We start from the raw sequence: 27727 nt of genomic DNA on the forward strand, positions 1-27727 counted from the left end.
CGCTCCCCAGCGCTGGTGCACCCTGAGTCCAGGCCCCAAGTGGCAAGGATCTTGGAATCTGGAAGGAAACCCCATGGCGTCAGCTGGGGGTTGGAGGAGGGGTCCCGAGGCCAGGAGGAAGTAGAGAGGAGGACATTGCTGTGTGTACATATATTTTGAAAAAACTGAGGAAGGAGAGAGGGGCGAGGTCCCTCTCCTGTGAATTCCCCGGGTCCTCCTGCTCCCCACCTCGCTAGCTCCATTCATCAGACCACGGTGCTGATCCGGCTGGGCTTGGCCTTAGGGTTTGCACTGGGTGGATTGGTGGTGCCAGGGGGCCCAGAGGCGTGCAACGGGCCGTGGGGAGAGGTGGGCGGCAGAGGTGAGTGCGGGGTGTGGGGTGAGGGTGGGGGCAGGGGTGGGTAGGAGGGGTGGGGTGGGATGGGTGAATGTGGCGACAAAGGTGACTGGGGGTGGTGGGGGTGGGAGTAGGAGCCCCCTGGTGGCCGGGACCCTGGGCCCCCAGCGGCGCCCCCTGCTGGCATCATCTGTGGGTGGTGACTGAAGATGAAGTGTTTGGGGCCCTGTTTATGGGCAGGAGGGTGCTGGGGGGCAGGACTGTACAGCGGTAGTGGGGAGGTGGGCTGGTGCAGGGGGTGGCGGCCATGTGGAGCAAACTGAGGGTGTCCTCCAGCCCCTCGCCTGGGAGCCCTGCCTGGCCGGCCCAAGGTATAGTGCTGAGGCCCTGGGACGGGGCCATGGGCATGAAAGTGGCGGTGTGGCCCTACGGGCGGGGCAGAGGCCGGTGGAGGGGGGATGGAGCCCAGTTGGGGCAGGGGTGGGGGCTGCTGTGGGGGCGGAGGCAGGGGGGGCTGCTGGGGTGGGAGGTAGGGCGGCGGGGCGGGGCCTGGTCCTTGGCAATACTGTGCATGCAGGGCCTGGAGCTTGGACTGCCCGTCGGGCAGCACCCCTAGGCCACCGTGGCTGTGACCGTGGTGATGGTGGTGGTGGTGATGGTGGGTGGAGGAAGCAGACGAAGAGGAGGCCGAGGCCTGGCCTGTTGGCGGTGGTGGCATCTGGAAGGGCCCCTTGCCCCGCTTGCTTCCAAATAGGGAGCCCAGGAAGGATGAGGAGTTGGAGACCGGCCTCTGGCTCTTGTACTCCTCTGGCGGCGGGGGTGGGGGCGGAGGTGGCATCCTCTGGTGAGGGCGCGGACTGCTAATAACAGACCCCTGGAAGCAGGGAGGGGGGGTCAGGCCAGCAGCGTAGTTCTAGACCCCCCCTGACCCTAAACTCCACCCCTGTCCCTGAGGGCTGGAGCTGGGAGGCAGGGACCCCCAAGTGATAATGAAAACCAAACAGCTCCCCAGCGGGCAAAGCTCTGCTGTCAGTTCCACTATCTCGGAGGGAGAATGAGTAGGACCTCCTCTCCTCGTGCCCGTTTTGAAGGCCAAGTAACTTAGGTCCAGGGAGCCAGGGGGACTCAGGGTTAGAGAGTGGGGACTTGGGGGCAGGAGCTTCTCGGGAGGCCCAAGGACAATGGCTTCCCTACTAGCAGTCGGCCCGGGGTTGAGAGGGGGCTCGGGAGAGTGGAAGACAGACTGAGAGACAGGCAGAGTGAGGACAGACAGAGTTGAGGACAGATGGAGAGAGCGCTTGGCTGGGAGAGGCAGCCTCACGGTCCCCAGCAGGGAGGAGGGAGGAGCAACAGGTCCCCTCCTCCTCTGCGGCTCCACGGCCACTGGGGAGGGCTCATGCAGAGGAAGAGTGGGGCAGGAGCTGCCACTTACTTCGATGGTGCTGTCCAGCGATCCCACGCTGTTACGCCGCCCCCGCTTCCCTGCACCCACAAGCAAGGAGCCCAGCGTCAGAGCAGCAACCCCCCCTCCCCTCCCTGCTGGGCACCAGGCCTGGGCCCCTCCCGGGGACAGACACCCCACGATCCCTTTCCCCCATCGAAGAGGGGGAGGCGGGGAGGAGGAGAGGCAGAGAAGGGAAAGAGAGAGGAGGAGATGAAGGAGGAGAGGTGGTAGAGGAGAGACAGAAGAGGGAAGAGAAGAGGAGAGGAGGAGGAGGGAGAAAGAAAGAAAGAAAGAGAGAGAGAGAGGGGAGGGGGGCTGAGACTGAGGCCCACTTCACACTCCCTGGCCCAAACCCTGGGCTGCTTTCTTCTGACCTGGCTACCAGGCCCCCTGAGGGGCAGCGCCCAGGGATCCGGGTGAAGGCAGGGTGCCGCAGGTGAAGGGAAGGCTGGCGGCCAGTGACAGGAGGCAAAGGAGACACGCGCTCCCGCATCTCCCCAGTCAGGGCAAGGGGCCCAGAAGACATACCTGCATCAGAGAGGTCTCGCAGGGAACTGCTGAGTGCGCCCCGTTTGAGCCCGTCGCCTGCCCCGTAAGTGTCCTCCAGGCTACTGCGGGCCAGTGTCCCATTCACGGAGTCCTTGGCCCCTCCGGGCTGTGAGGCATTAGGCCGCATCATACCTTTCTGCTTCTCCAGCTCCGCTGGGTGGCGGTGGAGGAGACGGAAAGCAAAGGTCAGGAATGGGAGTGGGCCCCCTAATGATCCTGGCCCCCACAGCCTTCCTCTTCCCTCCCGATGAGCCCCTGCATAGCCAGCGCCAAACTACAGCTCCATCTCCCAACATCCCTTGGTTCCTGGCCTCTGCTTTGTGCCACCCCTCCTCCTCCTTCCCTCCTTTGGTCTTCCGCCCCATCCCCTGCCCTCTTGCACTGGGGTCTCCCCAACCACCACTGCCCTTCAAAAAAGAACTTTGCCACAGACACTTCATAGTAAGGAAAAGAAAGCCCTTCAAGCCGATGGCGAAGGGCGATCTCCCCAGAGTTCACTCAGCTCTCAGATACCTTGCTCCAGGGTAGAGGGGCTCCTGGAAGGCAGGAGTGGGCACTGAATCCTCTATTATGTGCCAGGCAGTATGCTGCGTGCTACACACACTTGATCCCTCTCAATCCACATTATTAGCATCATCCACATTGTGCAGAGGAAGAAACTGAGAATCCGAGAAGTCATAGAGCTTGCCCAGGGTCATACAGCTGGAAATGGTGGAGCCAACATTCTGGAAGCAGGTCGGCCTGATTCCAGAGCCAGGGCTCTCCTGGCCTGCTTATGCCCCCACCTCTGCGCGTAGGTCGTGGGAACTCGGTTGTAACTGCCCTCCCCTCATCTGCATATGCTAATCTCTGGATCTGCCTTTTTCCAGGGATTGGAGAGGGAGGGGCTGCTGAACTGAAACTAAGGACCCTGCACCTTGTTGAGTAGACCCCTGAACTGTGATGGCTTCCCCAAGGAACTGCCACAGCCTCTGCCTCTCTGTGTCTGCCAGCATGTCTCGCACGAATACCATGTCATTCAACTGTGACTGCTTAGCCTCGTAAAGAGAAATCTTGGAGGGTATGGGAGAATAAGATGTGATCACTGTGGAACTTTTTCCCTGTTGCATATGGTCAGAAGGACTTGGAGTAGCCCCTGGCAGTGGGGAGGGGAGGTTGCTGGGACTCAGCTCAGAAATTGATATGTGGGAGAGGAAGGGAGAGGGTGACATAGAGAATGGTATTTGTTGAACACCTAGAATGTATTGGGACACTTCTCCCACAGCTCTACGAAGGAGATTGCACTCTCCGGATTTCATGGAGGAAGAAACTGGAGCTCCAAGGGTTAGGAGACTATCCCTAGTGTACCCAGGTAAGAAGTCACAGATCTGAAGCTACAGTCCTCGACCTCTTATAGCCTGATACTTCTCACTGCTGCCTTTCAGCAAAAAGAACTGGGGGCTCATAATTAAAGAATGGGTGTGCGGGCCATGGCATAGACTCTTAGGGCTTAAAAAAATAATCAGAGGTTGGTAGGTAGCGAGCCCCTTGTCGCTGAAGGTATTCAAGACAGAGTGATGGTAGAAAGATTGTACAAGCTAACCTTCCACTTTGAAATTGTCAGCAGATGGGATTCTTGGGGTGCTGTATCAAGAGAGAGGGGAGGAGACTTGATTGGGCTACTCACACTCCACGCGGTACTTCTCCATCTCCTGCACCTCAGCAATGGACTCCCGCAGGTCTGATGTGAAGCGCAGCCGGTCCTGGAGGCTGGGGGCATTGAAGATGATGAGGACTTTTCGTTCCCCACCAGGTACTGCAGACAGCAGCTTGATCCCAAACTGGTAATCTGTGAGCAAAAGGAAGGGACAGGAGAGATTGAGTATCTCTGTCAAGATCAAAGCAAGGTGGCTCAAATGGGAAATGATTTCTTTTACTCTCTCTTTTTTTTTTGGAGGTGTCGGAGATCGAACCCAGGGGCATTATACCTCTGAGCTACACCCCAGCCCTATTTTATTTTTTATTTTGAAACAAGATCTTGCTAAGTTCTTTCTCTCACTTTGTGTGTGTGTGTGTGTGTGTGTGTGTGTGTGTGTGTGTGTAACTGGGGAATGAACCCAGGGGTACTCTACTTCTGAGTTACACCCCCAACCCTACTTTTTTTTTTGCAGCTTCAACAAGTCTTTATTACAAAGTCAGCAGGAAATAGAAAAAAGAGAGAAGAAAAGCAGTGTGCCTGGCAGGCACGCTGGAGAGCCCCAAAGTGGAACTCTCCCTACTTTTATTTATTTTATTTATTTATTTATTTATTTATTTATTTATTTATTTATTTATTTTGCTGTACTGGGGATGGGACCCAGGAACATTCCACCTCTGAGCTACACCTCCAGCCTTATTTTTTATTTTGAAACAGGGTCTCACTTAGTTGCAAAGGACCTCACTAAGTAGATGAAGCTGTCTGCGAACCGCGATCCTGTCTCAGCCTCCCAAATGCTGGGATTACAAGTGTACACTACTAAACCCGGCTCTACTTTTTTTTTTTTTTTTGTACTGGGGGTGGAACCCAGGGGCTTTCCTACCTTCAGGCTATACTCCCAGACCTATTTTATACTTAATTGAAAACAGGGTCTCACTAAGTTGCTGAGAGCCTCATTAAGTAACCGAGGCTGGCTTTGAACCTGTGCGATCCTCCTGTCTCTGCCTCCCAAGCGCTGGGATTACAAGTGTGCACCACCACGCCCGGCTACTTTTAAAAAAATAGGATCTTGTTAAATAACTGTTTGCTGGCCTCAAACCTCTGGTCCACCTCTCTCAACCTCCCAAGTACTGGGATTACAGGCACACCAAACACACCTGGCTCTTGGGTTTTTTGTTTGTTTGTTTTTTTAGTTAGTTTGTTTGGTACGGGAGATTGAACCCAGAGGCATTCTATATCTGAACTATACTTCTAGGATTTTTTTAAAATTTTAAAATAGGGTCTCACTAAATTGCAGAGGTTGCCACTGAACCTGTGATCTTCTTGTCTCAGCTTTCCAAGTACTGGGATTTCAGGCATGTGCCATCATGCTGGGCTCTTGTCTTTGGCTTTTGTTTTGTGCATATGTGTGTGTGTGTGTGTGTGTGTGTGTGTGTGTGTGTGTGTGTGTTGGTACTGGGAAATGAACCCAGGGGTATTCCATTTTCCCTCTGAGTTATACTCCCAGGATTATTGTTGTTGTTATTTTTATTGTGGATTGAACCCAGAAGTGTTCTACCTCTGAGCTATACTACCATCCCTATTTTATTTTTTCTTTAGAAACAGGGTCTCACTAAGTTGCTGAGGGCCTTGCTAAATTGTCAAGGCTGGCATTGAACCTGCAATCCTCCTGTCTCAGCCTCACAAGTACTGGGATTATAGGCATACACCACCACACCCAACTCTTGGAATATTCTTTGTTTTGAAACTGGGTCTCGCTAAGTTGCTGATGCTGGCTTCCCAAGTCCTGAGATGAGAGGTAGGTACCACTGCACCGGCTCTCTTTTTTCCCCTATATAGGTTCTCACCATGTTGACCAGGCTGGTCTTGAACTCCTGAGCTGAAGCGATCCTCCCGCTTCAGCCTCCTGGCGCTCCTAGTGCTAAGACTACAGGGGCATTACCACCACTGCCGGCTTGGAAGGGATTTCTCCCATGTCCAACTCAGACGTGCCTCTTCTCAGAGAGCTCAAGCGTCTTCAGTGGCTCCTCCAACTCCCGGTACCTGTGGCCCTCATGAACTCCAGGATGTGAAGGTAAACCCAATTCTGCACTGCTTTCTAGAAACCCTTTCCTTCGTGCCTCTGCCTCTGCTCACGATGACTCTGCTGTTCCAAGTGCCACTCAACCACAGTCCTCCAAGTTCCATCCTTCGGAGCACAGCACGATTGCTGTCTCTTGGCCCCATCGGAGAACGCTCCCAACACTGCGGTTCCCCGCTCCCCAGGGCCGGACCCGAGGCCCCCTCCGCCCTGGCCTGCTCTTCATCCAGGCACCAAGCAGGGGTTCTGGAGACCTTAGCCCAATTGTTAAGGACTCGAAAACCCAGAGGTGGGTCGAGATGAGGATGAGCACGGGGACTATGGCATGGACTCTCAGGAGGCTCGGGCCAAGGAGAGACGGACTCACATGAATTCTGGAAGAGCTGCATGTGCATTTCCACCAGGGGAAAGGACTGACGGAAGCTGTACGTCACCAAGATCTTCTTCTTCTGGAAAATTTTGGTGACCTTCGGCAAGGGTGGGAGAAAGACAAGAGGCAGGGTTGGGGCCGGGGGATTCCCACGTGGTACCTGTTTCCAGTAATCCCCCTCCCTTTCCATCCACACTGACACACACAGACACACAAACACACATTCCCACGAGTTGGGGAAGAACTGAAGTTTGAGGACAGAATGAGAAAGATGAGAGAAAATGCAATCTATTTACTTTTTTCTGTACTGGGGACTGAACCCAGGGGCATTCTACTTCCAAATGACACTCTCCAACCTTTCAATGATTGTATTTGGAAACAGGGTCTCACTAAGTTGCCGAGGACCTTGCTAAGTTCTTGAGGCTGGCCTCAAACCTGCGCTCCTCCTATCTCAGTCTCCCAAGTACTGGGATCTCAGGCATGTGCCTCCGCACCCCACAAAAAATGCAAGTTCTTGCTGTCATGACGCCGTACAACCACTATTCACAAATTTTACAGGAACCAAGTAAATGCTACTCCTTCCGGGAAGCCCATCCTAAAACCTGGCACAGACTTGTGTTTCCCTTCTCTGAGCTTCCAGAGTGCTGCTTTATACCTTTCTTGCCAGGCTCTGTGGTATTCCCCTGAGCATGTCATTCCCCCTCCTGGCCTGGGGGCAGGAGTGTGGGTTTTCACATTCTCCCACCAGCCCAGCCCTCAGCCTCCAGAGCCAGCCCAGAGCGGCATTCTCTACCTTGATTATGTATGTTTAGGGTTAGCAATTCTTTCTCTTAACAGCCTAAGGTCTTTTTTTTTTCTGCACCAGGGATTGAACCCAGGGGTGCTCCGTCACCAAGCTACTCCCGACCCTTTTTATGTTTTTCATGTGTGTGTGTATGTGGCGGGGGAGTACTGGGGATTAAATACAGGGGCACTTTCCCTCTGAGCCACCCCCCCAGCCCCCCCCCTTTTTTTGGTGGTACTGGGGGTGGAACCCAGGGGTTTTCTACCTCCGGGCTATACTCCCAGACCTATTTTATATTTTATTTGGAAACAGGGTCTCACTGAGTTGCTGAGAGCCTCACTAAGTAGCTGAGGCTGGCTTCGAACCCGTGCGGTCCTCCTGTCTCAGCCTCCTAAGCGCTGGGATTACAAGTGTGCGCCACCATGCCCGGCTCAAAGTTCTTTGTTTTTGATTCTTTGGACTGTGAGCTCCCTGAGAACAGAGACTGAGTCTGATTCATCTTGCATCCCCAGTGCCTAGCAAAAAGCTGGATACACACACGAATGCACGAAGGGCCTCTGACATTGACCCAGCAACTGGGTGGGCCAGGCATGCCTTGGTAAGGCTAATCCATATGTGACCCCCAGGAGAGATGGGCTAGCCCCGTTTCATAGAGCAGAAAACTAAGTCTGAGAGAGCTCACTGGACGGGCTTTGTCTTATGAAGCAGTGATTCACAACTGCGGTGATCTTGCCCCCTCTCCAGAAGATATGAATGCTATCTGGAGATTTTTTTTTCTTTTTCTCTTTTTCTCCGTAGAGAAGATGTTTCTATCTCTTTTTGTTTTGTGACTTTTTTCTACAGACTACATTTTTTATTGAATGGTTGCTACTGGCATAGTGGGTAGCGACCAGGATACTGCTAAACATTTTCTTATTTTTATTTATTTTTTGGTACCGGAGATTGAACCCAGAAGCATTTTACCTCCAAGGCATACCCTCGGTCCCCTCTTTTTTCTGTTTTTGGAAACAGGGTCTCACTAGGTTGCTAAGAGTCTTGCTAAATTGCTGAGGCTGACCTCCAACCTGTAATCCTCCTGCGTCAGCCTCCCAAGTACTGAGATTACAGGCATGAGACACCATGCTCAGCTCAGCTAAACATTTTACAATACACACGATGGTCCCCCTCCCATGAGAAAGAATGTATTGTCTCCAAATGTCAACAGTGCTGAGATTTAAAAAACTGATCTAATGGACAGAAGGTAGACAAGATAGCTGTTCTCAAAGCTCTGAAGAGCTGTCTCGGACCAGAGGGAGAACCCTTGTCCTTGGTTATCCCAAGGGTCAAGTCTAGATGGTTAGAAGAAACTCTCAGGGAGACAGATTCTAATAGTCAGAGCGGCCTGACAAGGCAATTTGGCTGTCTTGGAGAAGGGCGTCTTTCAGTCCCGGTAGTCATATAAGCCACGTAGGAAGCTGGTTCATATTCAGGAGACCTTGAAAGCTCATTCTACTCTGCAGAATCCTACAACTCTCATCCCTAAAAGATGTCTCTGTAGAGGTGACGAGCTAAGTTTTAAGAATCTTCCCCAGCATCAGGACCACTAAAAGGCTTCAGCAAACCACGGGGGTCCCAGGTCCTCCTCTTTGCACCCAAGGCTCTGGCGGACAGGGACATTTCCTACTACTTCCCAAATGTAAGCAGTGACAACCTCCAAATGGACCCGTAAGGGAAGGACGGTGCCTTGGTGGAGACCCTGCACAGCTGGCACAGCGGAGCACCTCACCCGCCACGCACCACACACCAATGACAACATGGTTCACGCCAGACCCGGCGGCTGAGCTGACGTCTCCCTCCCGTCTCCTCCTGCACACAGGGACCATACCACGAGGAGATCGTTGAAGAGGAAGACTTCTCGCTGATGCAGCCCTAGCCTCTGCGGGCGGTTTGGATCTGGAACCTCGTAGAGCTGGCAACAGCAAACCAGTCGACGGTGAGGAAGAGACAGGACCTGGACAAGCATGGAGAAACAGGTGTAAGCAAGAACAGCCATCGGCTCCTGGCCTCCAGCACCTTAATATTTACCTACAAGAGGAAATGGACCTCTGAGGCATATGTGTGGCTCTGATACAAAGGCTAGAAGCTTTCTCTTCTTTTTAATTAATTTATTTATTGATACTGGGGATTGAACTCAGGGACTCTTAGCCACATCCCAGCCAGCCTGCCTATCTATCTACCTACCTATCACCTATCCATCTATTTATTTATTTGTTATGTGATTCTGGGGAATGAACCAAGGGGCATTATACCTTCAGACTATCTAGCCCTTGTTAATTTTTATTTTGAAACAGAGTCTAAGTTGTTGAGAATCTAGCTAGCTATGTTGCTAAGGCTGTCCTCGAACCTGTGATCCTCCTGCCTCAGGCTTCTTCTTTTTTTTTTTTTGGTTGTACTGGGGGTGGAACCCAGGGGCTTTCTATCTCCGGGCTATACCCCCAGACCACTTTTCTATTTTATTTGGAAACAGGGTCTCGCTAAGTTGCTGAGAGCCTCACTCAGTAGCTGAGGCTGGCTTCGAACCTGTGTGATCCTCCTGTCTCAGCCTCCTAAGTGTGGGGATTACAAGCGTGCGCCACCACGCCTGGCTCAGCCTTCTAAGTACTGGAATTATAGGTGTGCGCCACCACGCCCACTTCCCATTTTTATTTTACTTTATTTTATTACTTTTGCGGTACTGAGAATTGGACCCAACGGCATTCTACCTCCAAGCTATATCCCCAGTCCTATTTTATTCTTTATTTGGAAACAAGGTCTCACTAGGTTGCAGAGGGCCTCACAAGTTGCTGAGGCTAGCCAAGAACCCGTGATCCTCCTGTCTCAGCCTCCCAAGTGCTGGGATTACAAGCGTGCGCCTCTACACTTGGCTCCAGCCCTATTGTATTTATTTTTCTTTTGCAGTACTGGGGATGGAAGCCAGGGGCATTGCACCTCAGAGCTACACCCCCAGCCCTATTTTTATGTGTGTGTGTGGTACTGGGGTGGAACCCAGGGGCTTTCCTACCTCCGGGCTACACTTCAGACCCATTTTATACTTTTATTTAGAAACAGGGTCTCAGTAAGTTGCTGAGAGCCTCACTAAGTAGCTGAGGCTAGTTTTGAACCTGTGTGATCTTCCTGTCTCCTCCCAAGCACTGGCATTACGAGCCTGCGCCACCACGCCGGGCCCAGCCCTATTTTTTATTCCTTATTTTGAAACCGGGTCTCACTGAGTTGCAGAGGGCCTCACTAAGTAGCTGAGGCTGTCCGCGAACCGCGATCCTCCGGTCTCAGCCTCCCGAATGCCGGCATTACAAGTGTACACCACCATGCCTCGTTCCTATTTTTTATTCTTTTTTTTTTTTTTGGTACTGTGGATGGAACCTGGGGGCATTCCACCTTCCAGCAACACTCCTAGCTCTATTTTTTAAAATTCTTTGTTTTGAAACAGGGTCTGAGTTGTAAAGGGCGTCAATAAGTATCTGAGGCTGACTTCAAACCTGCACAATCCTCCTGTCTCAGCCTCCTGAATGCTGGGATTACAAGCGTGTACCACCATGCCTGGCTTTTATTCTCTTTTTCTCTCTCTTCTCTCTTCTCTCCTCTCTCCTCTCTCCTCTCTCCTCTCTCCTCTCTCCTCTCTCCTCTCTCCTCTCTTCTCTTCTCTTCTCTTCTCTTCTCTCTCTCTCTCTCTCTCTCTCTCTCTCTCTCTTTCTTTCTTTTATTTCTTTTGTGGTACTGGGGATGGAACCCAGGGGCTTTCTACCTCTGGGCTATCCTCCCAGACCTATTTTATACTTTTTATTTGGAAACAGGGTCTCACTAAGTTGCTGAGAGCCTCACTAAGTAGCTGAGGCTGGCTTCGAACCTGTGCGATCCTCCTGTCTCAGCCTCCTAACTGCAGGGATTACAAGCATATGCCACTACACCCGGCTTTATTTTTTATTTTTATATTTATTTATTTATTTATTTATTTATTTATTTATTTATTTATTTCAATGGTGCTGGGGTTCCTGGAAAGCCTTCTACCTCCGGGCTATACTCCCAGACCTATTTTTATATTTTTTTAATTTGGAAACAGGGTCTTTTAAGCCAGAGAAACTGGCTTCGAACCAACGCGATCCTCCTGTCTCCACTATGCCTGGCCTATTCTTTATTTTTGAAACAGGGTCTCACTAAGTTGCAGAGGACCTCACTAAGTAGCTGAGGCTGGCTTCGAACCTTCGATCCTGTCTCAACCTCCCAAGTACTGGGATTATGAGCATGTGCCACCATGCCTGCAACTCAGGGGCCTATTTTTATTTATTTGTTTGCATATTTATTTATTTAGTGTGTGGTACTGGGTATGGAATACAGGGGCATTCTACCTCCAAGCTACACCCTAACCTTATTTTATTGTTTATTTTGAAATGGGTGTCGCTAGGTTGATTGAGAATCTCACTACTTGCTGAGGCTATCCTCGAGTTTGCGATCCTCCTGTCTCAGCCTCCCAAGTACTCGGATTACAGGCATGTACCACTATGCTTGGCTCCTATTTTTCATTTTGAAAGAAGGGCTTGCTAAATTGCCAAGGTTGTTCAGTCTCCCAAGTACTGGGATTACAGGCGAGCACCACCAGGTGGGGCTGGACACAAACTTTTCAGCCACCTTGCTCTTGTCACTGTAGTACCCTCTGTCTCAGTGCCTTTCCTGCCCAGCTCCACAGGGCTGCCTTCAGCTCCTTTAGACCCTGTTTCCAAACTTAACCCTTCTAAGGCTTCCCTGATTTGAGTGAGCCCGGACACCATAAATACCGTGGTTCATATGTCTCTGGGGCCCAGTGAAATGCTGGGCTTAGTGGGAAAGCATTCATAAATGTTTATTGACCAAAGCGCCTGCCTGTTTTTTACTTTCTCTCTACCCTCCTCCTCTCCCTCCTCCTCCTCCTCCTCCTCCTCCTCCTCCTCCTCCTCCTCCTTCTGTCTCTCTCTGTCTCTGTCTCTCTCTCTCTCTCATATATTTGGCACTAGGGGTTGGGGATTGAATCCAGGGTATGTACCTCTGAGTCACATTCCCAGCCCTATTTCATGTGTATGTGGTACTGGGAAATGAATGCACATACATTCTAAGCCATATCCTCAGCCCTTCTTCTATTTTTTTTTTTTTTTTTTTTTGGTGGTACTGGGGATGGAACTCAGGGGCCTTTTACCTCTGGGCTACACTCCCAGACCTATTTTTATATTTTTATTTGGAAACAGGGTTTCTTAAGCCAGTGCGGCTGGCTTTGAACCTGCGCGATCTTCCTGTCTCCGCCTCCCAAGCATGCGCCACCACACCCGGCGGAGCCCTTTTTAAATTTCTTTATTTTGAGCCGGGCGTGGTGGTGCACGCTTGTAATCCCAGCATTCAGGAGGCTGAGACCAGAGGATCGCGGTTCATGGACAGCCTCAGGTACTTAGTGAGGCCCTCTGCAACTCAGTGAGACCCGGTTTCCAAATAAAATATAAAATAGGTCTGGGAGTATATCCTGGAGGTAGAAAAGCCCCTGGGTTCCACCTCCAGTACCAGAAAAAAATAATACATTTATTTTGAAACAGGCTCTCACTAAGTTGCTAAGGCCTTGCTAAATTGCTGAGACTATGCAGTGTGGTGTCACATGCCTGTAATTCTAATACTTGAGAGGCTGAGACAGGAGGATCGCAGGTTTGAGGGCAGCGTCTACAAGTAATGAGACTTTTATAAACCCAGTGAGACCCTGTTTCAAAATAAAAATAAAAAATAGGGCTGTGGAGGTAGAATGCCCCTGGGTTCAATCCCGAGACCCCCCCCCCCGCCCCCTCCCATACAATAAGAAATTAAATTGCTGAGACTGTCCTCGAAACTATGATCCTCCTGTCTCAGCTTCCCAAGTACTGGGATTACAGGCATAAGCCACCATGCCTGGCTCTATTCTAAGCTAATATTAGCTTGGCTCCACATTTGGGATGGGCGGACAAAACTGGAGGTGGGAAGGATGCTAATATTTACATAGCACCTGCTACGGGCTCTGCAATGTGATAGATGCATTGGCATGGAGCATCTCCCATCATCAGGACCACAGCCCTTGTGGGATGCATTAGCACCCACTCTGCTTTGCAGGTAAGGGGAGCCTGGCAGTGAGCAGCAGTGACTTACCACTCAGTGGTGGGGGCAGACCACAACCCTGGCCCCTCTGCAGCCCCCAAGACACTTACCGGTTTCTTGCCAACAATCATGCGCTCCACGGCCTGCACCTGGGACACATGGTCATCATTGGTCCGCAGTTCGCGTCCCTGGATGCGCTGGTAGATGCCCACCAGGAGGTCTCGGGGGATGTCTTCACCATTGTCGACCCCTATGTACGGGGAGTAACCGAAGAATATGTCACATACCCCGGTATGGACCATAAGACTTAGGACCAAGCGTGCGTGGGTACCCTTTGTCCCTCGGCCAGGTTTTGGGCAGGAAAAGTGCCCTGCAATCAAACAGCCAATTACTTTCTTCCCTAGGGTGGGGATTTTGTCTAAACCACTCAGAACGCACTGTAATTAAGACAATCAGGAGTTATTTTTTGCCTTCTTAATTAGCAAAAATAATTTTTAATAATATCCAGTATAGAGCCGGGTGTGGTGGTGCACGCTTGTAATCCCAGCATTTGGGAGGCTGAGATCGGAGGATCGCGGTTCGCGGACAGCCTCAGCTACTTAGTGAGGCTCTTTGCAACTCAGTGAGACCCGGTTTCAAAATAAAGAATAAAAAGCAGGGCAGGGGGGTGTAGCTCGGAGGTCAAATGCCTCTGGGTTCCATTCCCAGATCCACAAAAACAAAAAACAAAATCAAAATAAAGAATAAAAAATAGGGCAGGGGGGGTGTAGCTCGGAGTTCAAATGCCCCTGGGTTCCATCCCCAGACCCACAAAATAAATAATAAATAAATAATAAATAAATAAATAAATAAATATCCGGTATAGTCAGGCACAGTGACACACACCTCTAATTCTAGTACTTGGGAGGCTGATAGAGGAGGACCACAAGTTCAAGGCTAGCCTCAGCAACTTAGTGAGATCTTGAGCAACTCAGTGAGACCCTGCTTCAAAATAAGTGCTGAAAGTATAGCTTGGAGGTGGAATGCCCTTGGGTTCAACCCCAGTATGCACCCCAAAAGAGTGTGGGGAAGTGAGCATGTATAGTAACATAACTATTTTGGAAGATAACTTGGCAAGAGCCTAAATGTTCAGACCAAGCAATTCCTCTTCTAGGACTCTACCCTGAGGATTTACTCAGAAATATCTGTAAGATATATGTCCAAGAATATTCCCTAAGTGCTGTTTATGGGGAAACTCTGAAACAGTCTAAGTTTTGACAGAAACGAAATAGTTAAGTAAAAGATATATCCATTTAGCCGGGCGTGGTGGCGCATGCTTGTAATCCCCGCGCTTGGGAGGCTGAGACAGGAGGATCGCGCAGGTTCAAAGCCAGCCTCAGCTACTTAGTGAGGCTCTCAGCAACTTAGTGAGACCCTGTTTCCAAATAAAGTATAAAATAGGTCTGGGAGCATAGCCCGGAGGTAGAAAGCCTCTGGGTTCCACCCCCAGTACTACAAAAAAAATATAATAAAATGATACCACATTTGCATATAAGTCATTTCTAGATTGTTTATAATATCTACAACAATGTAAAAAGAGTTGTTAGGCCGTATTATTTAGAGAAAAAAGAGTTGTTAGCCCATATTATTTAGGGAATCGTGACAAGCAAAAAAAAAAAGTCTGAACATGCGCAGGGCAGAGGCGACTTTTTGGCTTATTTTCAACCTGCCGTTGAATTCACGGATGTGGGAGCCACAGATGTGGAGGGCCTACTGTATACACATACAGGGAGGGAGAGGGAGGGAGAGGAGAGGACCGACAATGGCGGGGTCCTAGGAGACAGCTCCAGATGGTGTTGGATATAACTTCTTCCAGCTGAACCTCCCATCTTTCTTTCCTCCTGTCTGCTCAGTGAAACCCACTCCCTCTTCTCTCTAAACCTTCTGCTAGGAGAAACAGCGTCTCCTTTGCAAATGCCACGGTCTCCCCGCCTTGGGCAGGAGCCGACTTCGCCTTGCTACTTCTTCCGCCATAGCTGCCAGAGAGCTCAACGCGCATCAACTGTGTACACCCCGACGGCAATTTCGTCTTGGTTTCGGTGTTTAAATTTCCTCTCGACTCTCTTTTTCTTCTTTTTCATCTGAAATCATCTTAGCATCTGTGCCATTTTTAGTAGGCTGCTCTTTGGTGAGAGGCAGGGCTTGACATCAATACGATCAATGGAGGAAAAAGATCACAGCGACCCCTTTCATCTGGCATCCAAGGCCCGTGGAGGTTCCGCCTGACCTTCCCATCATCTCCGTGGTTCCCTCAGCAACTTGCTGCTGCCCTCCCTCTGTGCCTTTGTTGTTCTTGCTGATACCCAAGTCCTCCCCTATCTCTATTCTGTCATCTTATCCATCCCTCCAGGGCTCCCCTTAAAATAAAGCCCTCCAGGAGGCCAGCGGGAGGCGGGCTCCCCCTCTTTTGAGCTCTGGATGGCCTCTCTGAGGGCACACACACTGTCTGTCTTCTGTTGTCTGACTGGACAGTCCGACTCAGTCTCTCCTACACAGAGAGCACGGGGACAGGGCTATGGCGACTCCACTGTCCTTGGCACCCGTCACGGGGCGCAGTAAGGATCGGCTGCCTGGCTGGTTGGCTGGCTGAGTGAATAGCTGAGTACATGAGTGGAGGAGAGAGCGTCTAATAGCGGAAGCGTCTTTATGGGCGTGAGGAAGAGACGGAAAGAGAGACGGAGGGATGAACAAGCGAGTGGCCGAGAGAAGTAGCGCAGGAGCCAGGGCTGGCTTTCTCTATTCCATTTGCCGCTATTACTCAGGACCTAGAAGCCCGCTATATACTAGATGCTCAGCAGATAAGCAGCGTGCGTGTGAGTGCACAAGTGTATGGTCAGATGACTACTTTTACAGATGCTGGGGATAGAACCTAGGGCCTTGTGCATGCCAGGCAGGAGCTCTACCACTGAGCTACGCTCGCAGCCCGCTATGTATGTGTACGTGTGTGAGTGTGTTACTACAGATGAAACCTGGAGTGCACTCCTACTGACCTATAGCCCCAGGTCCCGTGTGTGTTTGTATGTGAGAGAGACAGACAGACAGACAGACAGACACTAGAGATTGAACCTAGGTGTTTCCTATCACTGAGCCACATCTGCAGCCCTTTTTATTCTTTACTTTTGAAACAACATCTTGCTGATTAGCAAAGGTTGACTTCAAACCTGAGATCTTCTTATCTCAGTCTTCTAAGTACTGGGATTACAGAACTGTGCCACAGCCCCGCCACTACCCCCCTTTTGGTACCACCACCCCCCTTTTGGTACCGAGGATTGAACCCAGGGGCATTCTACCTTTAAGTTATACCCCTAGCCGTTTTTATTTTGATACAGGGTCTCACTACAAGTTACTGAGGCTGACCTTGAATTTGCGGATCTTCCCGTTTTAGCCTCCCAAGTGCTGTGATTACAGGCATGTGCCGCTGCCACCGACCCTTCCTCCCCTCCTTCCTCTGTCTCTCTCCTTTTTTGTGTGTGTGTATGTTGTACTGGGAGATAAACCCATAGGCATTCTACCTCTCAGCTACACCTCCAGCCCTATTTTATATTTATTTATTTATTTATGGTACTGGGGATGGAACCCAGGAACCTTCTACCTCCATGCTACACCTCCATACCTATTTTATATTTTTTATTTGGAAACAGGGTCTCACTAAGTTACTGAGAGCCTCACTAAGCTGCTGAGGCTGTCTTCGAACCTGCGATCCTCCTGCCTCAGCCTCCCAAGTACTGGGATTACAAGCGTGCGCCACCACGCCTGCCCGGCTTTAGACTTTTTTTTTGATACAGGGTTTCACTAAGTTGTCGAGGCCCTCAGTAAGTTGCTAAGGCTGGCTGTGAGCCTATGATCCTCCTGTCTCAGCTTCCCAAGTGCTAGGATTACAAGCATATGCCACCACATCTGGCTTATTTCTTATTTTTTAAAACAGGGTCTCTGCTGGACGTGGTGGCACATGCTTGTAATCCCAGTGCTTGGGAGGCTGAGACAGGAGGATTGTACAGGTTCTAAGCCAGCCTCAGCTACTTAGTGAGGTTCTCAGCAACTTAGTGAGACCCTGTTTCCAAATAAAGTATAAAAAATAGGTCTGGGAATATAGCCCGGAGGTAGAAGGCCCCTGGGTTCCACCCCCAGTACCACAAAATACATTAAAAAACAAGGTCTCTCTCAGCCGGGCGTGGTGGCGCACGCTTGTAATCCCCGCGCTTGGGAGGCGGAGACAGGAGGATCGCGCAGGTTCGAAGCCAGCCGCGCTGGCGTAAGAGACCCTGTCTCAAAAATATAAAATAGGTCTGGGAGTGTAGCCCAGAGGTAGAAGGGCTTCCAGAAACCCCAGTACCACACACACACACACAAAAAAACAGGGTCTCTCTCTCACTAAGCTGCCAAGGCTGGCCTCAAACCTGTGATCCTCCTGTCTCAACCTCCGCAAGTACTGGGATTATAGACATGTACCATCATGCCCATCTTCCAGCCCTTTTTAAAATGACTATTTGAGCAAATTAATAAACGAATGCCCCGGGGACACCCAGCCTTGGCAGAAACTGACGGTACCATGGGTTAATTTCCAAGAACAGCTGGATTTCCGTCCTCTCCCCCCAACCCCACCATGCCCACTTTCCCTTCCCAGGGAAGAGTAGGGGAAGCGGCCGGGGAAGGCTGCTCACCTCTCAGGTTCTTGATGAAGTCGTCGAGTTTCATCTTGCGTTCGGCCTTGACGCTGGGACTGTACATGTCGGTATTGAGGAGGATGATGGCAAAAGCGAGGATGAAGATGGTGTCTGGGTTCCGGAACTGGCGCACGAGGGCGGGGTTACAGACGCAGTACCGCTGGCTGCAGGGCAGGAAGGGTCAAGTCCAGACTCGGGTGCCGGCCATCTCCACCTTCCCACCATTTGCCCAGGGTGGCAGCACCAACCATTTCCTCCAAGAAATACTCCTTTTGCCCTTTGCACCTGTCTGCTTTAGTTTCTCCAAGGCTGGCGCGGAAAAATCCCAATCGCTAACTTTTTGGAGGTTTCCCAGGGGGTTCACGTACCTGCAACAATCCTGCAACATAGCTAGCTAGCTTCCTTCCTTCCTCTCTTGCCCTCCCTCCCTCCCTCCCTTCCTTCTTTGTACTGGGGATTGAAACCAGGGGTATTCTATCTCCGAACTACACACCAAACCCCATTTTATTTTTTATTTGGAGACAGAGTCTCGCTCAGTGCGTAAGGGTCTCGCTAAATTGTCGAGGCTGGCCTCAAACCTGCGATCTTCCTGTCCCAGCCCCCCCAAGTAGTGGGATTATAGGCGTGCACCACCGCCCCTGGCTTATTTCTCCTTTCTTTTCTGTGATGCTGAGAATTGCACCCAGGGCCTCAAGCATGCTAAGCAAGTGCTGAACCCCTAGCCCTTAAGGTAGCGGTTAGTGGTCCCATTTTACAGACGAAATGTCTGAGGTGCCGAGTGGCGAAGCTGTATGTCCAAGGGAAGGGAGCTGGTAAATGGCAAAGCTGGGATGAAAACCCAGATCCTTCAGGCTGCAAAGCAAATCCTGCACCCATGATGGGAAAGAAAGCTCCCAGTGACTCTTCTGCTTCTCTCCTAAATGATCCAAAGAGGCAGGACAGGATTCAGATCCACATGTGTCTGATCCTTCAAGCACTTGTAAGATGTACTGGGTCAGCGCGCGGGTGGACCACGGAGTCAGACACGCGAGTTCAAATCCCGGCTCAACCCCGTCATCACTGTATGACCCGAGGCGAATTCCTTAAAAGCTCTGACCTTCAGATTTCTCCTTCTTTCCTTTCTCTTTTTCTTTCTCACTCTTTTGGGGGATGGGGAATTACCCAGGGTCATTCTACCTCTGAGCTACACTCCTAGCCCTATTTTATTTTCACTTTGAAACAGGGCCTCACTAAATTGCTGAGCCTGGCCTCGAACCGCAATCCTCCTGCCTCGTAAATGTTGGGATTACAGGTGTGCGCCACCATGTCCGGCTTGAGTTTCCGATTTCTAATCTGCACAATGGGAATCAGAGAAACACTTACCTCACGGTGCGGCTTTGAGTATTCAGTAAAAAAAAAAAAAAAATCACGGAAAGTGCCCATCTGGGCATCTGATATTTAATCCTCTCTGAATTCCAGCATAAATTATTTTTTCCCACAGAGCTGGGGCTGGAACCCAGGTCCTTGGGCACGCTAGGCAAGTGCTCTACCAAGTGCTCTACCACTTAGTTACACCCTGGACCCCGTGAATGTTGGCTTTTATTGCTGATGCTATTCTAACTTTTGTATGTGTGTGTGTGTGGGGGGGTACTGGGGATTTAACTGGGTTTTCTACCTTCGATTTATACTCCTAGCCCTATTTTATTTTTTCTTTGAAACAGGGTCTCACTAGGTTGACGAGAGTCTCACTACTCGCTGAGGCTGTCCTCAAACCTGCGATCCTCCTGTCTTAGCCTCCCAGGTACCGAGATTATAGGTGTGCAACACCAGCCTCAGCTTTTATTCTCTGACCTTCACAACTACCTTGCAAGATGGGATTTATCATTTCTGTTTTATGGTAAATGAAGTATGAGGCTCAAAGAAGTGACCTGGAGACATATACGAATGGGCCCCCTAAGCAGAGAGAGACAACTTCAAAAGGGGGAAGTGGGCACACCTGAAAGCTTCGATGAGTCGCTCCACTTTCTGGGCCTCTCCCTGAACCCGGATATGGGATTGGAACTTCCGGAGCGCATCATCCAAATCCATGGAGGAGAAGTCCATCTCATCTACCACACAGCTGAGGGCAAAGAAGGTGCGGCATGCTCAGCCCCTCTACAGGACGCCCCACACCCACCCTGACCTGCTCACACGGACCACACCCCCTGGCAGATTTCCAGACTCATGGCCGATCAAGGGCATGCTAAGTCCTTAGTGTTTGAAACAAATCCGTCCCAGAAGATGGAGGGGCGACAGGATCCCTAAGGGTCCTGCCCACCAGTCTACTCATTCTAGAGATGGGAAAACGGAGGCCAGAAGCAGGTCCTCCAGAGGATGGGCGTGCCCCGCCCAGACCCAGAAGGCTTCAGGAAGAGTCAAGAGAGATCAGACCCCTTTGGGGCAGAAGAGTCTGGGAGCAGGATGCTCTTCTTCATCCTGTTTTGAAAGGTTTATCTGAGCCAAGAGGACAGCTGTCCCCCTCTTCCCTCCCGTCTTCCTTCCCGGGAATCCCGCCCGGCCCGCGCTGGTCCTCACTCCAACACATCTCTGTTGAATTGCTTCTGCCGATTCCCAAGGAATTCCCCTATCATCTGCCGGCTCAGGCCTTTCCGCTCCAGGATGAAGTGGGCCACTCCCACGGGCGTGTCGGACAGGAAGCCCCGCTCGATCAAATACTGGATCCCCTTTTCTGGCTTCCTGCAGAAAGACAAGAAGGAGATCTATCATATGGTCCGACCTTTCATAGTCCAGATGAGGGAACAGTGGCCTAGGGAGAGGAGGCCGCTGGCCCATTTGACAGAGCATCAAAATCTCCAGGTGTCTGCATTTGATTTCTTCCTTTCCTGGGGCCGCAGCACATCTGGAAGAAACTCAGTAGCTAATGAGAGCCTGTCTTGTTCTAGCGGCTTCCATATTTTCAGCAGGCTCCCTGGAGTCCCGAGGAAAGGCCTGAGTTCCAGGCCAAGGCCACCTTCTCTCTCTGAGTCACAGACTCAGGGAACGGAAGGGGTGAAGAGACCACTTTGTCCCAAGAGATCATGGCCATCAGGAGTCTCGGAAGCATCACGTCTCCACTTCTCCCTCCGGGTTTTTGTTTTGGGAGTTTTTATTTTTGGTACCGGGGAGCCCAGGGGGCATTCTACCTCTGAGCTATGCCCCAGCCCTTCTATTTATTTATTCTTTAAAATTCCTTTAAATATTTTTTGTGTGTGGTACTGGGGGTGGAACCCAGGGTCTTTTCTACCTCCGGGCTACACTCCCAGACCTATTTTATATTTTATCTGGAAACAGGGTCTCACTAAGGTGCTGAGAGCCTAAGTAGCTGAGGCTGGCTCCGAACCTGCGCGATCCTCCTGTCTCAGCCTCTCAAATACTGGGATTATATACGTGTGCCACCACGCCTGGCTATTTATTTCTTTTTTTAGAGAATACTAATTTAATAGTCTCTGTAACCAAACCCATGTAGATAAGACCTTACATTTTGTGTGTGTGTGTGTGTGTGTGTGTGTGTGTGTGTGTGTTACTGGGGGTGGAACCCAGGGCTTTCTACCTCCGGGCTATACTTCCAGACCTATTTTATATTTTATTTGGAAACAGGGTCTCACTAAGTTGCTGAGAGCCTCACTCAGTAGCTGAGGCTGGCTTCGAACCTGCGTGATCCTCCTGTCTCAGCCTCCCAAGGGCGGGGATTACAAGCCAAGCGTGCGCCACCACACCCGGCTAAGACCTTACATATTTAATGCAGTGTTTTACCCCTGTACAAATGGGAAAAAAACATTAAGTTTAATGTTTCTAGACCAATATAGCTGTTAATTTCCGTACAATGCCAACTCAATACGGTAAATTGGGATAGTTTTTCCAAAGGTGACAGCATTGTATTTTTTTTTATTCTGAAATGGGATGTAAGTTGCTGAGGCTGGTCTCAAACTTGTGATAATCCTGTCTCAGCTTCCAGAGTGCTGGGATTACAGGTGTGTGCCACTGTGCCCAGCTGTGGCAGTGTTTCATAGACTATAAAGATGTAATGTATTCCACCTAACACTTTCCATTACAACTAATGTTTTCTAATTACATCTAATGTTCTCTAATCATTTCCCCATCAAATGCTAAGCTCCCAGCCCACTCCTAAGCACCTGGCACAAGATCAGGGACCTAGAAAAGGCTCAGCCACTGTCACTGAGAAGTCTGTCACACCGCCGGCCTTCACCTCAACCATACACCTCTGCTTGTAGATGGATGGAAAACCCGAAGCCCACGCGGGACCACTTTGTCACTCAGGGCCCCTGGTCTCTTCCTTCTTCTTTTTATTTTTTTATTTTGGCACCGGAGTTGGAACCCAGGGGCATTCTACCTCCGAGCTACACCCCCAGCCCTATTTTTTTATTCTTTATTTTGAAACAGGGTCTCACTGAGTTGTGAAGGTCCTCGCTAAGTAGCTGAGGCTGTCCGCGAACCATGATCCTCCAGTCTCCGCCTTTCTAATGCTGGGATTACAAGCGTGCGCCACCACACCGGGCACTCCTGGGCTCCTTTCACCAGAGCAATTCATTCTCATTCTCTCTCTCTGTGTGTCTCTTTCTCTCTCTGTCTCTCTCTCTCTCCCTCCCTCCCAGGAACCCAGGGTCATTCTACCTGAGCTACACCCCCAGCCTTTCTTTTGTTTTTGTTTAGGAACGGTTTCACTGAACTGCAGCGGCTGACCTTGAACCCGCTAACCCTTTCTCAGCCTCCCAAGTACTGGGAGTGCGCGCATGCGCCGCCACACCTGGCTCCACCTGTCTTTCTGCCCCAGGTTGCGCCTGCTCTCAAGGGCGAAGCGAGCCAGCCGGACCGCGCCGCCCGCCCATAGGCGGCAGCACTTGAACCCGAACCCCGCTCGCCGAGGCGTGTGTGGGTGCCGAGGGGGCTGTCTCTAGTCTGCCACCTGGTCGCCAATCCTCCCCAACAGCTGGGGAGAAACGACATTTCACCAAAATGCCAGGGTGGCTGAAGCGGGGTTGCCGCCTGGGGCTCAGACCCGGAGGACCGGTGTGCCCCCCAACTGGGCGGGGAGGGCGAGGAGCCTGGAACGGGGGACACATACTTATTGAAGAGGTTGAGGCCAATTCTGTAATGGCGCCTCTGTACCACGTCGTTGTTGAAGGCTGGCGAGTCCCAGCTGTGCCTGGTCTCCCGCTGGTAGGTCTGCTTGCACAAGCCCGAGGCCGGGGGCTCCCTCAGGCTGTCCCGGGAGGAGGAGCCGGAGCTGCAGTTGATGGTCTCGTTGGAGTTGCTGGAGCTGTCCAGGCTCTCGTTATCCCCGCCGTCAGAGTTCTCGCCCGCCTCGCACTTCCCCAACCTCCGACCCCCAGCCACACCACTGGGCCCCGTGCCACTGTTGGGGGCCGGTGGCAAGGGCCCCGGCGGGGCTGGGGCGGGGCCCTCGGGGGCTGGGTAGTGGCGGTGCGGGATCGGGGCCCTGCCTGGCGGCCCCTTGTGCTTCAGGGTCCCGTGGGGGCTGCAGCCGTCGGCCTCGTACACCAGCTGGCGGTGGACGGAGCCGCGATCGGAGCGGTCGCTCAGGTCCACGGAGCTGTCGCTAGGAGGCTCGATGGTGAGCAGGGGGAGGTGGGCAGCCCGCAGCCGGAAATCCCGGCACTCTAAGCACCCTGGCCCCCTGCGGGCGCCTTCCTCGCGGCTGCCATCTTCTCGGGTCCCTTGTGGCACTGGAGGAGGAACTGGCGGGAGGGGGGCCGGTGCCCAAAACTCAGGCCGGCCCTGGGGTGGGGGCTCTGCGCTGGGCAGTCGCTCGGGGGATGGCGGGGGAACTGGGTCGTCCAAGTAGAGGGGAAGGTCACTGAAGGATGTGGCCGAGCTGTCTTCTTGCTGTTCTTTGGACTCCCGCTTCTCCAGCTGGGCGGATCCCGGCTCTTCCGACATGGGCCCCGATGGATGGCAGTTCAGGGCTTCGTCGATGGATTCGGCCAGAGACTTGACCTGCGCGGTTGGGAGGGGGGAGGAAAGGGGGAGAGAGGGGAGAAAGATGAAGGGAACAAAGGTGGGAGAGAAGGGAGGCAGGGAAGGAGGGGAGGAAAGGGGGAAATCTTCCCGTGGCTTGGCCAAGAAAGCAGATTCCCCTCCCCCACCCGACAGCTCACCTGCTCTGGGAAAGCCATTGTGAGCTCACCGGATCTGGGACTAAGGGCCACAGGTCTCTCTCAGATGCTCAGATGCCCCAACATCTTCATTTCCAGATTAGATCCAAGCCAAATACTACCCCCACTCATTCCAGTCACATTCCTGCCCCTGCAGTCCCCCTGGGGAACACCCAAATCCCAACTCCCTGAGCCCAGAGGTGTGTCGAGAATGCTTAAGTAGGAACCTGGACCACAGGTGGTACTTCCGCCTCCACCCGCCCCTCACCGTGGACCACGGTGCACCCCGGTCCTGTGACAAACAGCATATGGTAGAAGTGAGACTATGTCACTTCGGGGATTTGGTTGTAAAAGACCGCAGTCTCTGCCTGGGGAGCTCTTGCTGGCTCGGACTTTTTTGGACCTGGGGAAGACTGGGTATATCTGTATAGTTTAGGAAACACTGCCACCACTGGAGGGGAGGGGTTGGGGGCACACCTGTAATCCCTGTACCTGGGAGGCGGATTTAGGAGGAGCCTAGTTTCAAGGCCTGTCTCAGCCACAGAGGGAAATCGTCAGCAACTTAATGAGACCTTGCTTAGAAATCAGAGAGGCCGGGCGTGGTGGCGCACGCTTGTAATCCTCGCTTCTGGGAGGCTGAGACAGAATCACACAGGTTCGAAGCCAGCCTCGGCTACTTAGTGAGGCTCTCAGCAACTTAGTGACACCCTGTTTCCAAATAAAGTATAAAATAGGGCTGGGAGTATAGCCCGGAGGTAGAAAGCCTCTGGGTTCCACCCCCAGTACCACCAAAAATAAATAAATAAATAAATAATCAGAGGAACCCAGTCCTCCTGCTAATAATAGCCCAAGCAGTGAGCTTGAAAGCAGAACTGTAAGCCCCAGTGAAGTCTTCAGAGATTGTGGTCCTACCCTACAGCTGGCCCCTGGGCCGGACTGCATGGCCCCCGCCCTCCGAAGTGGCTGGAGATAATAACCATGTTGTCGAAAACAAATGTGGTTTGAGCTCGGTCTCTAAGCTCAGTCTTAAGCTGGTAGATTTATTGGACAGCAACAGACAAGTAATACACACTTCTCCATCACATTGGCACAGTGCTGAGAGCCGAGACCGGGCCCCATCCTCTCTCCCATCACACTGTGAGCCTCCTACTCTCCCCTCGAGGGATGGGTGCAGGTCGGCTTTCTCTCTTTTTGAGCTCAGCTCCACGTACCGCTCGACACAGAAGTTTCAGTAAGTCTGTCACATGAATGAACAAATACCTCACTCCTTCCTTCAGTCTCATTACTAGTTCCAGGAAGCAGGCCAGGCTGGATCACCAGGTTTCTAGCAGACCGATTTCTTCTCTTGTAAAGCTTCATTCATTTAATAATTTCTTTTTCTATTATTTTTATTTACTTATTTTGGTGCTAGGAGGTTGAACTAGGGTATTCTACCTCTAAGCTACACCTCCAGTCCTTGAATCCATGGACATGGTACTTCCAAGCTATAGCTCCAGTTCTATTTATTTATGTGTGTGTGTGTGTGTGTGTGTGTGTGTGTGTGTGTGTGTTTGTGTATGTGTATGGTACTGGGGATTGAACCCAGGGGCAGTCTACTTCTGAGCTACATCAAAGCCATATTTTTAATTAATTAATTAATTAATTTTGCGGCACTGAGGCTGGAATCCAGGGGCATTCAACCTTCGAGCTACACCCCCTGTCCTATGTTTTATTCTTTATTTTGAAACAGGGTCTCACTAAGTTGCGGAGGACCTAAGTAGCTGAGGCTGTCCGCGAACCGCGATTCTCCAGTCTCAGCCTCCCGGCTGGGATTACACACATACACCACCATGCCCAGCTCCCAGTCCTATTTTTAATTCTTTATTTTGAAACAGGGTCTCACTAAGTTGCGGAGGGCCTCACTAAGCAGCTGAAGCTGGCCATGAACCTGTGATCCTACTATCTCAGCCTCCCAAGTAGTAGGATTACAAGTGTGTACCACCACACCCAGCTTTAATTTTTATTTTGAAACAGGGTCTCGTTAGGTTGATGAGAGTCTCACTACTTGCTGAAGCTGTCCTCAATCCTGTTATCCTCCTGTCTCAGCCTCCCAAATACTGGAATTATGAGCATGTGCTACCATGCCTGGCAATTTGTAGATCTATTTTTTTAAATTTATGATCGAATGATCTCCTACCCCCTCCCTGCGAGTTACATCCCAATCTTTCCATGTTTTCTTTCTTTCTTTTTTTTTTTTTTGATACCCAGGGACATTTCACTCCTGAGCTATACCACTAGCACCTTTAATTTTTTTATTTAAAAACAGGGACTCGCCAGGTGCCCTTATAATCCTAGTACTTGGGAGACTGAGACAGAAGGATTACAGATTCAAGGCCGGCCTCAGCAATTTAGCAAGACCCTGTTTCAAAATCAAATAGAAAATGGGGCTGGGGATGTGGCTCAGAGGTAGAAGGCCCCTGGATTCAATCCCCAGTACCACAAAATATAAAATAAGATAAAATTAAAATAGAGTTTTGCTAAGTTTCTGATGATCTCCCGACATTGCTGAGGTTGGCCTTAAACCTGTAATCCTCCCATCTCAGCCTCCCAAGTATTGGGATTACTGATGCAAGCAACACCCTCCCAACTGCCTCTAACTTGCTAAATCCTCTCAGTTTGCTAAGGCCTATTTTTCTAATGCTGTTTTCCCCAAGAAGCCTTCTGCGCTCCTCCCGGGGTCCTTTCACATGGCTCTGAGCACGCTCTATCCCAGGAATAGTGAATACATATGTCATTACATATAGCCATGCATACACATGTCATCTGCTATTTCCTACCAGGCTGGGAGAGCCTTGAGAATAAGGACCAGGGCCAGTGCCATGGCTCCAGTGTCCTCTGTGGAATAGGGCCAGTAGCCTGTCTCGTAGGCCTCTTAGCAGCATAATGACACCCTGAACTTAACTGCCAGATGCCAAAAACACATACCTTCCCCCTACCCAGGGGTCATGAAGACCACGCACAGCCACCTCTCAGGTGGGGTTGGAGAAGCAGAGTACAGACTGCCCCCAGGCGAGACAGTGACAGAAGTGATTGTGGGCGCACATTTTGCCGTATAGGGAACCGGCCTTGTATGGTGTGGTGTGTTTGATGTTGGGGATGGAACACGAGGGCATGCTACCTCTGAGCTGTACCCCCAGCCCTACTTTTTATTTTTTTATTTTTATTTTTTGGTGGTACTGGGGGTGGAACTCAGAGGCTTTCTACCTCTGGGCTATGCTCCCAGACCTATTTTTTATATTTTCTTTGGAAACAGGGTCTCACTGAGTTGCTGAGAGCCTCACTAAGTAGCTGAGGCTGGCTTCGAACCTGTGCAATCGTGCTGTCTCAGCCTCCCGAGCGCGGGGATTACAAGCGTGCGCCACCACGCCCGTCTTTATTTTATTTTATTTTATTTCATTTTGAAACAAGGTCTAAGTTGCTGAGGCTGGCTTCAAACCTGACATCCTCCTGTCTCAGCCTCCTAAATCCTGGGAGTAT

At 51.1% G+C, this 27727-nt stretch overlaps 1 protein-coding gene across 4 annotated transcripts in view; it reads right to left on the minus strand.

The window, feature by feature from the left end:
* Positions 1-245: 245 nt before the first annotated feature.
* Positions 246-27727, minus strand: part of IQSEC2 (IQ motif and Sec7 domain ArfGEF 2) — a gene marked incomplete at both ends in the record, with an annotated part of 127733 nt that continues 100251 nt past the window's right edge. For 3 of the 4 annotated variants that reach the window (XM_080719381.1, XM_080719380.1, XM_080719383.1), the window contains 11 exons: positions 246-1211; positions 1770-1819; positions 2310-2483; positions 3997-4158; positions 6453-6552; positions 9104-9229; positions 13467-13606; positions 18057-18223; positions 20035-20157; positions 20613-20774; positions 23161-24053. In XM_080719381.1, coding sequence (XP_080575507.1) covers positions 246-1211; positions 1770-1819; positions 2310-2483; positions 3997-4158; positions 6453-6552; positions 9104-9229; positions 13467-13606; positions 18057-18223; positions 20035-20157; positions 20613-20774; positions 23161-24053 — 3063 coding nt within the window. The remainder of the gene's footprint in view (positions 1212-1769; positions 1820-2309; positions 2484-3996; positions 4159-6452; positions 6553-9103; positions 9230-13466; positions 13607-18056; positions 18224-20034; positions 20158-20612; positions 20775-23160; positions 24054-27727) is intronic. The other variant, XM_080719382.1, reaches the window with a different exon arrangement.

This window comes from Muscardinus avellanarius (assembly GCF_963383645.1).
Source record: "Muscardinus avellanarius genome assembly, chromosome: X".
Classification (NCBI taxonomy): Eukaryota; Metazoa; Chordata; class Mammalia; order Rodentia; family Gliridae; genus Muscardinus; species Muscardinus avellanarius.